A 12,202-nucleotide genomic window follows, 5' to 3' on the forward strand; every position below is an offset into this window, starting at 1 on the left:
TATGCTAATGAATTAGGATACATCAGGAAGATTACTTGCAAACCAGTCTTTTGTGATAGAAGTGATGGTTCTACCATACTTGTTACAAGAAGTAGAATTTACTTTTTTAGCTATATGAAGTTTGCAGAAATCTAAATAATGGTCTGAGATATAAGATACAGTAATCTTGGGGGGTAGACTCATTTAAAATAATGTAATCATCAGGTTTTAGCCAGTTTTCTGGCAAATAGAGCATATCTAGGTTATGGTCAGTGATCATATAATTTACAAAAAGTGCTTTCGTAGAAAGGGACCTGGTATTCAATAAGCCAAGCTTTATCATTTGTTTATCCATTTTGCATCTGTTTTTTATTTTTTGAACCTCAATTAAATTGTTACTTTTAAACTGGTTTGGACGTTTTTTTTTTTTTTGTTTTTTTTCTAGTTCGGGGAACAGACACAGTCTCTAAAGTGTGATATCTAGTTGAAAGAGTCTCTATGTGCTGAGAATTAACTGATGTCTGTGACGTGAGACAGCTAGCAGACGGTCGGTTTAGCGAGTCTGTCTGCTTCCTGACCTGGGCCCCAGTTAGTCAAGTACAAACTCTAAGAATTTGTGCCATATTTCTAGATAGAGGAGTGGCACGACCCCAGGGGGGATGAAGACTATCTCTTGTCCACAGATCAGGTCTGCCCCAAAAGCTCATCCAATTGTTTATGAAACCTGTTTTATTCAGCAGGCACCACTTAGACATCCAGCCATTGAGCGATGTATCTCATCACCACGGTAAGCAGGGAGGGGACCAGAGCATATTACAGTGTCTGACATAGTGCTTGCAAGTTCACACACTTCTTTAAAGGGTTAGTTCATCCAAAAAGGAAAATTATGTCACTAATGACTCACCCTCATGTCGTTCCAAACCCGTAAGACCTTTGTTTATCTTCGGGAGATAGTTTAAGATATTTTAGATTTAGTCCTAGAGCTTTCTGACCCTCCATTGAAAATGTATGAATGGTATACTGTCCATGTCCAGAAAGGTAAGAAAAAAATCATCAAAGTAGTCCATGTGACATCAGAGGGTCAGTTAGAATTTGTTGAAGCATCGAAAATACATTTTGGTCCAAAAATAGCAAAAACTACGACTTTATTCAGCATTGTCTTCTCTTCCGTGTCTGTTGTGAGGGTGTTCACAACACTGCAGTGACGCTGCTGACGTATGACACTGCTGGCGTGTTATCTTTGTTATTGTTATTGGTGCACCAGAAAACATATCAGCAGACCCAGAAGTGAAGACAATGTTGTGCTATACATGTGACATGCATTTATATATAATTAAAATCCAACATTTTATTATTAAATCCAACATTTAATATTCTATGAACGATTTAAAATTCAGTGGTGTGTCTGTGGGTGCATCATAGATTTGTTGACTTATTGTTTATAATTTTGAAGTCTGGGTAAAGTGTTTAAAATTATGGATAAAATGGTTCTCTAATGTGTTTATAGTTAGGGCAGCTGTTTGGTGTGTTCCTCTATACTCTGAGGATACTCTTACAGAACTCAGCATGCAGGGCTTCAATACATTTTTTGTCCTGCTTTTCAAATTCATGATAAGGAGAGGACCCCACATTTAACTGCCATATAATGCAATCGTTCCATGACAGACTGGAATATTGTGAGCCAGATTCTAATTGTTATTTCAATTTGGATAGATTTTTTGATGGCATAAAATGCCCTACTGCCTTCTCTTTCAGTTCATTGACAGCCAAATTTAGCTTACCAGTTGCATTTATTTTTAGCCCGAAGTACTTTGTGGCATATTCAAACGTGTGCAGGAAGTCTAGGTTCTGCTGTAGACACTCTTCTGTTCTGTCGATCATCTGCACACAGCAAAATCTTTATGTTTATATATAGGTCAGGTGCTGCTGATTGTTCTATGAGTTTTGCCAATTCATTAATTTCAATATTGAAGAGGGTCAGTGATAGTGGACAGCCCTGCCTCACATCCCGCCCTAGAGCGAAGAATTATGTTTGTTTGTTTACAATTTTAATTGCGCATTGATTGTTTGAATACATTGTTTTTACAATATTGTATGTTTTACCCCCAATACCTGATACTAGTAGTTTCAGCAGACCTTCATGCCAAATTGCATGCAAAAAATTTGGTTTTGTTTTGGTTAAGATGTCAAGATGTGAAGATGATTATCTCTCTCTCTGTCTCTCTCTCTCTCATAAACACACACACACTGATATTTGAGTGTCTGAGGGTACTTTTAAAGGGGTAAGAATTTTAAACCTATTTTTTTAATATTCGTCTTAATTAGTTGATGTATTATTCTGCAATGTTGTTTAAAGCATGGTCATATTGCTAATGTAGGTGTACTATGATGAAAAGCCATGGAAATGAACAATTGAAGGAATGCAGGTTTTTCAATAAGACTGAACAAGTGTTTGTAGCCACCGTTTTTAAAATGTATCATTTCATAAAATAATGTCTGAATTCAAAATATAATTCTACCATACTACTCTATTTATAGAGTAAAATATGACCTAAATAATAAGTATGCTGAGTTCGAGGCTCTGCTCAAGCCCTACCGCATAGTTCATTTATTATAGTAAAAGATTTAGCCACTAGATTTGAGGACCAACTGTTAAATGTTGCTTTATCCAGGAACAAATGTGTGATTTTGGAACTGCTGCTTAAAATAATTAATATATCTCTGTCAATTTGAGTTATACCTCACAACTGAACGCTGATTAAATAAACCTACCACATATAATGTTTGGAGAAGTACACGTGTTATTTATGTCAGTAGTTCTCTGTACTAACAGACTATATAACGCCACAGTAACAGAAGCGTTGTTCTGATGAATATCACAGCGGTGTTGTTGCTGTGTGGGCAGGCCCGTGTGTCTTTGGGCAGAATGGAGGGGCGTCTCCAAGCCTTCGATCCTCATTGGACATCCCGCTCTGAATATCGAGCTCTTATTGGCTACTGTATCTGTCGCTCAGTGGATTCATGCGCAGTGCTGAAGGGAGGAGTAAACAACCGTGGGTCACAGCTAACAGGCTAGTGTTCGCTATAGGTGAGTACACATATTATCAGCGATAAACTCACATTTCCAATGGATTTTGTCCATATTATTTCCGTGATCTGTTACGTATTTAATGCTAGTTGTAATTATGTTAACCGCACGGTTTGTATGTGCGTTGAGTGTGTTTAATCACACACGTTGTGCTAACTGAGGCCTGCTGCAGCTCGTGCCTGCGCGGGAAAGTCTCAAAAAAGTACACGTGCACATGTGAAATTGCAGAAATAAATCGCACAGCAGTTCATAAAAACTCACATCGCGGCAGATTAGCGATAGAATTGAGTGTTGTGTGAAGTTTTTTTGCTTGAAAATGAACGTTGAGGCCCAGTGTTGAGGTTCAAAGGCTGCGGAACATTTACGCATGTGACTTTCCTTCAAGCATGTGTCATTTAACCTCTGTACATCTCTAAACACGTGTTAATCCAGCTAATTTCATACTGTGTTAGTGCATCCCTGATAAGAGCAATTTCTCTTATGGCCTGCATTTTTGGTTTCAGATAATAAATGATCTGTCGATCAGTAACTGTTTCGGGTGTTAAACCAGCATGTAACAGTCTGGGCCTTCATTAAACCCGTTTTTAAATACAGTTATGAGTGTTTATAGTTGTTTCCAATAAAAACCCTTACATTTTGTTAGATGTGTTAGCCTTTAGCAGTAGCATTGGTGCTAGGACCATGTGTTAGCTGTGTGCCATGTGCCATCAGCTTTCCCATTACAGTAGATCCCTTACATGAGATTGAAAAGTGCTCCCTTTTTGTTTCTTTGAATTGTTTCCACTTAAAAAATCAAGTTTTTACAGGGTTGTGCTAGAAAGATGGTGTCTGACATGAGTTTTCACTGAAAGGGGATTTTTGAGGAGTTATACTGCATGTTGTATGAATGCAGATAAATCCTTGGCTTAATTGTCATAAAAATATCACAATGAAAATAAAACTGAACATAAACTCCCTGTGTAAAGTTATTTGGTAATGTTAGTCTTGGGAGCTTGACATTACCCCATATTTGAACTTGTAATCAGTGTTGGGGAGTAAGTTAACTGGAAACATGTAACAAAATTACATAATTAAATTACAAAATAAGTGTAACCGTAATCTGTTCCATATACTGAGGTTTCTCTCCCAAATTGCAGTGACTGCTCTAAAATGTGAGACCCCAGTGTTTCAAGAGTTTAGGACAGAGAATAGGACATGTTTATTTCGATAACCGTTTTATTTCCTATTTGGGTTTGTTTATATGCTTTATATTTAAAATGAACTTTTTATTAAAGATTTGGTTTTAAAAATGGCATCATAGCTATTACACAGTTTCTTATGATTTTACACCTGTATTTAACCTCTGAACGATCTGTTGATCTCAAAGTAAAAAGAGCTGCTAAAGTCTGATTTTGTGGTGGCTGTGCTGTAAAATGAAATGATTATAATCTTTATTCAAGTCATGATGGATTTGGAAAGTGTGACTGTTATCAGTGTTGAGTACTTCTGTAAGGTTAAGCTTTACATGTTTCAAAATGATTGACAGTCGATTAAAATTTTGAAAAGTAATCAAATGTAATCAGTTACATTAATAAAGCAATTGAAATACACTACTTATTACACTTTAAACAGAGTAACTCTTAATCTGTGAGCTATTACATTTCCAAAGAAACCTTCCCAAAACTGTTTGTAATAAGCGTAATGAGATCGTTCACACCTGCAGTGTGCACTCTGTGGTTAGCATGAATGAAACCAAAGTGTGTGGCTTTATCTCCACAGATAATGGACATGAGTACCAGCGAGTGCTTTGGATGTGGCCGCTCTGGACACTGGATCAAGAACTGTCCTAATGCTGGTCGAGGTCGTGGCCGGGGCCGGGGACGAGGAAAGGGTAGGGCTTCTCCAGTTATTTAAATAGCGCTCCTTCGAGACCGATGCAGTCTTAACGAAGTTGCACTTTCCCTCTGTAGATCTGTTCTGTTACAGGTGTGGAGAGCAGGGACACATTGCGAGAGATTGCGAACAGACTGAGGATGGTAAGATACTCTGCCTCATTGCACTACGATTAGTAACAACTAGAGATGTAACGATATTATCAATATCGAGATAACAAAACTCGATATTATCTTGGTCAAAGTCACCTTTATTTATATAGCGCTTTAAACAAAATAAATTGCGTCAAAGCAACTGAACAACATTCATTAGGAAAACAGTGTGTCAATAATGCAAAATGATAGTTAAAGTCAGTTCATCATTGAACTCAGTGATGTCATCTCTGTTCAGTTTAAAAAGTGTCTGTGCATTTATTTGCAATCAAGTCAACGATATCGCTGTAGATGAAGTGACCCCAACTAAGCAAGCCAGAGGCGACAGCGGCAAGGAACCAAAACTCCCATCATCTTGGTCACCTGATAATATGAAATGCTCTTCCAGGCAAAAAAAATGTAGTTTTTAAAATATCCCTTCATCAAGTCTTTATCTGCGTGTTTCAAAACGAAGCGCACACTTTGTTCAGGCGATCAGCTCGTGATCCAGTGTTTTCTGTGCCTCAGAAGAGCTCAGCTCACACTGAATGAATGCGTCAACTCATTTATTATACTTGCGTTGAGTTAAGCGCACATTTGGGAACACAACAGCCACCAATTAGGCTTTATTTTCATGGTAGATAATTATAGCATTTAACTAGATTTGTAGTGAGATGCGTTTTGGTAACCCTGTTTTCCCTGAAGCTGAAGTTTTCCTTCAAAATAAAAGCTCTACTGCAGTTGCACTCAAAATAAAAGCTTCATATGAATAAAATAAAAGTGCAGTATGAATTCCTGGCAGCTAGCGGTTTAAATGCAGTCCAAATTTAAAATATCTCTTTCAATTGTAGAAATTAGGAAATAAGTATTGTAACTTCCCTACTGTAAAGCAAAAATAATATACCTATTAAAGATTCATTTTCATTTATTTTACAGTATATGGCTTTTACTGTCATTTTTTTTATATTCTGATTTGTTTGGCTTCCTAAAACCTCAGTGAGAATGTAATTTAGACTGAGAAAGTTTATCATAAATAAAAAGAGGGTTGAGTCCCCATTAAATTAGGGATGCATTGATCTGATATTCCGGATCGGCTCCGGTCCTGGCATTTTCTGCGGATTGGGTATCGGTCAGACGAGACCGATCCAAATCCGATATTGTGCGTATACTACTGTGTTACTGTTGATCCCCACGAAAGGCACTGAAACATTATAAAGCACCAAAACATTTTTCAGTGAGAACATATTTCAAGTGTTGTGAGGCTCTAACAGTACACTGATTGAACTGCTGTGAAGAGAGGACTGAAGATGAACTGGAGCAGAGCAGCTTGTGTGTTGTAATAACTGATCTCTGTGGACTCGGAGGACTGCGCAGCTGCACACTGTGACTCTGTGTTGTTTCAAGCTCATCAATCTGAGCACGGGATGTGCAGAAGTGCTCTGTGACTCTCTATACTGGCGCCTTTAGTATTATAATACTTTTCTGCACAATCAAAGATTATTAATATTCTTTCTTGTTCTGTCCTATTAATGAATGGAGCAGAAGCGCATCTTCATTCATTAAACACACGGAAGCGCGCATGACGTGAACACATGAACAACATCTCCAGAACTGCTCTGACAGTCACTTCATGAGCATTTGACCGTTTGATTTGAGTAAAACTAGCGTCACATCACATACACAGAACTGTAAAGGTACGTCAACCCGTCAAAATAAAAGTCCAGTTAAAGACTGTTGTTCAGCAGAATGTACATAGCCTACTAAAAAAAAAAAATCTTAACCTTTTTTTTTTAAAGTTTTAATCACACAACATTTCTTCCATGTTTTATTTTTTTAGCAAATCCTCTTTGTTTACCAAAAAGTTAAGTAAATTTTCAATAATTAAAAGATAAATTAAATTAATGTTTTATGTGTTTAATGTGCATCTCAGAAAATGCTTTATTTAAAACCCCAACTGAATGGCACTTAAATGCACTTAATTCACCTGTCAACTTTATTGTCATTGTTCACAGTACAAGTACAGACAGAGAAACAATGGGTAATAATTAAATGTTTATTTTTGATGTATGCATTGCATTCTCTGCATTTAAAAAAAAATAAATGAATAAAAAAAATTAAAAAAGGAAACTTAGTTGTTAATTTTAAGAGATCCAGGAGTCTTATTTTCTCTTGCATAATTAATATTGCACTTTAATTAAGCAAAAACAAATTTTATGCGATTACTCGATTAATCGATGGAATTTTTGGTAGAATACTCGATTTCTAAAATATTCGATAGCTACAGCCCTAAAGCAATGTGTAACATTTTACCAGACTTTAGACTTAATCACTTTTATTTGCAAATAAAATATTTCACTAGATTTGATAAAAAATATTGTGCACCTGTGAATACTGTGAATCTTTTGCTGCCGAATTATCCACTAACCTAGTTTATAATACTAGTTTTGTCATAGATTGATTTAGGGCTGGGCGATATATATATATATATATATATATATATATATATATATATATATATATATATATATATATATATATAATATATATAATACAATATTATATCTCAATATTGTAAATTTTAACGATATTCGATATATATCTCTATGTTTGCATTTGCATTTAAATAATAAAAAAAAACATGATTTTCTTTTGCCCATTTAAAAAAACAAACAACCCTATTTAGATTAAAAAGCTAATTTAAGCAGGTAAAAAAATCTAGACCAAGAGATCGATTACTGCTTTTTATTAAATGAATACATGCAGGCCTATATGTAAATGAAGCAGTGCAAATTAAGTACAGAAAGTGTAAAAATATCAGTGAAATTCCCCAATAGTAATTCCAATTGGCCATAGCCTGTGTTTCTCTATTCAAACATCAGCGGTCGAGTAAGTGCATTTATTTTGCGGTCACAAATGCAAACAATACCGTTGAGATCTCACGACAGAACACAGACCGGCTGAACGACGCTTTCATTAGATCGCTCAATTCCTGCTTGTTAGTGTTTTCAGATTATCGTCGTGCGCTCTTCCGCTATGAGGAGTGAGCACGTGCGCATGGTTGCCAGATTGCTTAAAATAAGCAAACACCGGGCAGAAAATGTATCCTTGTAACAGTGGAGCTCTGATTCGGAGATTTAAACTCTTGTTATCTGGCAACCGCTATCATTAAGCTCTCGTAGTAGAGGGGCGTAGAGCAGTCAGCAGTTACAGGTTCCTTTTTTGGACATTCGGCGCGTTCTTTTGGGAAAGTATGCTTGAATTTGAAATATTCGATATTCCCGATATATTCAAATTTTACATCGTCGTCAAAATTATTCCGATATTATCGCTAATATTCGATATATCGCCCAGCCCTAGATTGATTATATATTATTTAATTTGTTGTGTTCCATTTAAAATGAAGTTGTGTATATGTAGTAGATTGTGATAAACACAAAAGAGGGATGATCAGGTCAACACAGAGAAGTATAGAAAATCTACATTAATTTAACTGCGCTGGTATCAGATTGAATCTGTATCGGGAGATACTCAGAATTTTTGGGATCGGATCGGTTCTGAAACAATGGTATCATTGCATCCCTATTTTGAAGTTCGGGAACAAGTTAATTCAAAGTAAAGAAACATGGGTTGCATCTAGGGCTGCACGATAAATCAAAAAAGAAAAAAAAGAAAACGTGATTTGGCAGAAGCTGATATTTTCATGCACATCTTTCACGATTCTGTGATCAGCAGTAAATCTCCATCTGAAGGCCAGAGATACTCCAAATACGCCCCTCAGAAGACACCCAGGAAACGCATATAGCGTTTGCTGAATAAGATTTAAATGCTTTCCTTTAGTTAATGTGACTAGTAAATGCACGACTGACATTATACAGTTAATCTTATCATATTTTTTTATTATAAGTCAAGTCACCTTTATTTATATAGCGCTTTAAACAAAATGAACAAAAGCAACTGAACAACATTAATTAGGAAAACAGTGTCTCAATAATGCAAAATGACAGTTAAAGGCAGTTCATCATTGAATTCAATTGTCATCATCTCAGTTCAGTTTAAATAGTGTCTGTGCAATCATGTGCAATCATGTGCAATCAAGTTAATGATGTCGCTGTAATTTAATAATAAAGTACTGTATTTTTCAGACTATAAGTCGCACCTAAGTAGAAGTCGCATCGGTCCAAAAATACGTCACGGTGAGGAAAAAAAAACATAAGTCGCACTGGACTAGAAGTCGCATTTATTTAGACCCAAGAACCAAGAGAAAACATTAACGTCTCCAGCCGTGAGAGAGCGCTCTGTCTTCAGTGTAGATTACAGGAGACCTGAGCAGCATAGAGCGCCCTCTCGTGGCTGTAGACGATAATGTTTTCTATTGGTTCATTTCTCTTGGTTTTTTTCAAATTAATTTTAATAAGTCGCACCTCTGACTATAAGTCGCAGGACCAGTCAAACTGTAAAATGCGGTATATAATAATGCAATGTCTTTATTGTTGCTTAGAATACTCATTATTGCGTATTATTTTTTTCGATCTCATAATCGTATGGTTATAGCATCTGCGGAAATGATTTTATTTTTTGCATCCGATGGAATAAAATGTACTTTTTATTTCAAAAATTAAAAATTTACTAATTGTTCCATTTCTTTGTTCATTTGTCTTTTTTTTTTTTTTTTTTTTTTTTTAATATCACAATAAATATTGTATCGTGAGATGGTATCGTTACATCCCTAGTAAGAACTTGAATCTTTTGGGTAACACTTTAGAATAAGGTTCCATTAGTTAATGTTAGTTAACTACTTTCGTTAACATGAACTAAGCAAGAACAATCCTTCTACAGCATTTATAAGTCTTAGTTCATGTTAATTTCAATATTTACTAATGCATTATTTAAATCAAAAGTTGTGCTTGTTAACATTAGTTAATGCACTGTGAATTACAATGAACTAACAATGAATAACTGTATGTTCATTAACTAACATTAACGAAGATGAATATATACAGTAATAAATATATTATTCATTGTTTGTTCATGTTAATTAATACATTAACTAACATTAACTAATGGAACCTTATTCTAAAGTGTTACCATCTTTTGTACAGTTGGTACTCTGTCTACATTGTTGTTTAATGATTTTTTTTTCTGCTTCAAATACAGCATGCTACAACTGCCACAGGAGTGGCCACATTTCCAGAGACTGTAAAGAGCCCAAGAAGGAGAGAGAGCAGAGTTGCTACAACTGCGGCAAAGCTGGTCACGTGGCACGCGACTGTGACCATGGCAATGAGCAGAAGTGCTACTCCTGCGGGGGGTTCGGACACATCCAGAAACTGTGTGACAAGGTGAAATGTTACCGGTAAGTCCCATCAGAGCTTGATGGTCTAATGAAGCGGTTTCCCCCTAAAATTCGTAGCAATGACAACTTAATAAATTGTTTCCTAGATGACTCTCACTATTACGACAGTGTAGTACAGAGCTGAATGCTGGAGGAAGGCTTTGAATTGAGTGGCAGACTAAAACGCGTGTTGTTTTGCAGGTGTGGTGAGATTGGTCACGTGGCAGTGCAGTGCAGCAAGGCGACTGAGGTGAACTGCTACAACTGCGGCAAGACCGGTCACCTGGCGAGAGAATGCACCATTGAAGCTTCTGCGTAACTTCTTTCCTCTGTCGCCCCTCCTTTCCTGATTGATGGTTGTTTCTCTTCTCTGAATCCTCTTCATTGGCCAAAAGCTGGCAAACAGAGGCCTTTCCCATGCCAGTGAGCAGCTTTGAGTTTTGTTTTCCTTTGTTATGAAGAAAAGGGGTAAAAAAAAAAAATATCATATTGCGTTTAAAATGAAATGTTTATTTAGGTAGAGGTGAAATAAATGACGCTTTGTTTAGGAACCCCTTTCCATGCCACTGGTGAAAAGATCCATTACTGGGACATCCCGCGCCACAGGGAACCTCTGGGCTCACGGAAGTGAACCTTAGATCAAATGTAAGAGAGAAGTCAGGCCAAGGCTCAATTCTGGTGTTTTGTTTTGTGGTTCTATGGAGAAAAGTGAAAGCAGGCTTAAGAAAGACCATTTTCATCACAGGAAGTCCATTATGATCTGGTGCCCACTAGCATCTCACAGCAAAGTGTGTATGATTCCTAAAGAAATATGTTATAATGGTATATTCAAATTAATTTGACTTCCAGAAATCATACACTTTAATTTTTCTTTGTAATTTTTTTTTTTTCAAAGCAAACAGTGCTTGTTAATGCTGAACATTACGGAGTAATTTTAGTCCTTTCTACCTTAAATTATCCAGTACAACAGAGAGACGTGAAATCAGCAACAATTTGCAAAAAAATAATGTTTTCACAGAAATCAGATATTTTTGTACAATATCACTTGGACTACTGTTAGAATATCATTGCTTGTACTCAGTTTTTAAGTCGGAAGGAAATTGCAACTTAAGTCCTAGAAAATAGATATGTAATTTTAAGCTGTCAATAAAGTTGGAGGAGGATGAGGAATCTGCCTGTGTCCAAGATTTTTATTACATAGAAAAAATTAAATGGTTGACTTACTACTCCACACGGACATTTGGTATTAATTGGGGCTTTGTCGTCCAGCAATTAGAAATGTATTTCAGCTGTGTGATCTCCAGTTGTTATTGGAGTTCTTTATGATTACATTCATAAAATATTTTAAATCTTAAATAATGAATGTTGTAATAAGTAAGTGAAAATGCTGGCAGGGCAAGTATGTCTAAACTTCCAGCAGAAATTATTTTAAAAATACTTATGCGCTGTGCTTTTGGCATTTTTCTGTGCCGTTGTTGCAGAGAGCTAGTAAGATAAAGAAAGCATGGGTGATTGCCTATAAACTCCTGCAGATCAAGTTTTGAGACACTGGAGGACGAAATGTATAGTACTTAGTATAAATGCCTTAAAAACAAGATAAAGTTTACTCAAAAGTGTATGTTATGTCTATTAATATGCAGATGACGGGAGCTGGACAAAACCGAAAAACCATCACGTACAGGGTTTTGTGAAGCAGCTCAGTAGCATTTTAGTTTAACTACTTAATTTAGCATTTTCTCAGTAAGTGTGTATATGTATATAATTATAATTTGTTTTTTTTAAGTAGTAAAACTACTGACT

General features: G+C 36.1%; 1 protein-coding gene across 1 annotated transcript; it reads left to right on the plus strand.

Moving 5' to 3' along the window:
- The first annotated feature begins 2,852 nt into the window (after positions 1 to 2,852).
- LOC128011292 (CCHC-type zinc finger nucleic acid binding protein) lies at positions 2,853 to 11,572 on the plus strand. Its single transcript, XM_052593531.1, has 5 exons — positions 2,853 to 3,067; positions 4,826 to 4,937; positions 5,017 to 5,082; positions 10,225 to 10,423; positions 10,604 to 11,572. The coding sequence occupies exons 2-5, from the start codon at positions 4,829 to 4,831 to the stop codon at positions 10,719 to 10,721; spliced, it is 492 nt and encodes a 163-aa protein (XP_052449491.1). The 5' UTR covers positions 2,853 to 3,067; positions 4,826 to 4,828; the 3' UTR covers positions 10,722 to 11,572.
- Positions 11,573 to 12,202: the final 630 nt, after the last annotated feature.

Source organism: Carassius gibelio, chromosome B23, assembly GCF_023724105.1.
Source record: "Carassius gibelio isolate Cgi1373 ecotype wild population from Czech Republic chromosome B23, carGib1.2-hapl.c, whole genome shotgun sequence".
NCBI lineage: Eukaryota > Metazoa > Chordata > Actinopteri > Cypriniformes > Cyprinidae > Carassius > Carassius gibelio.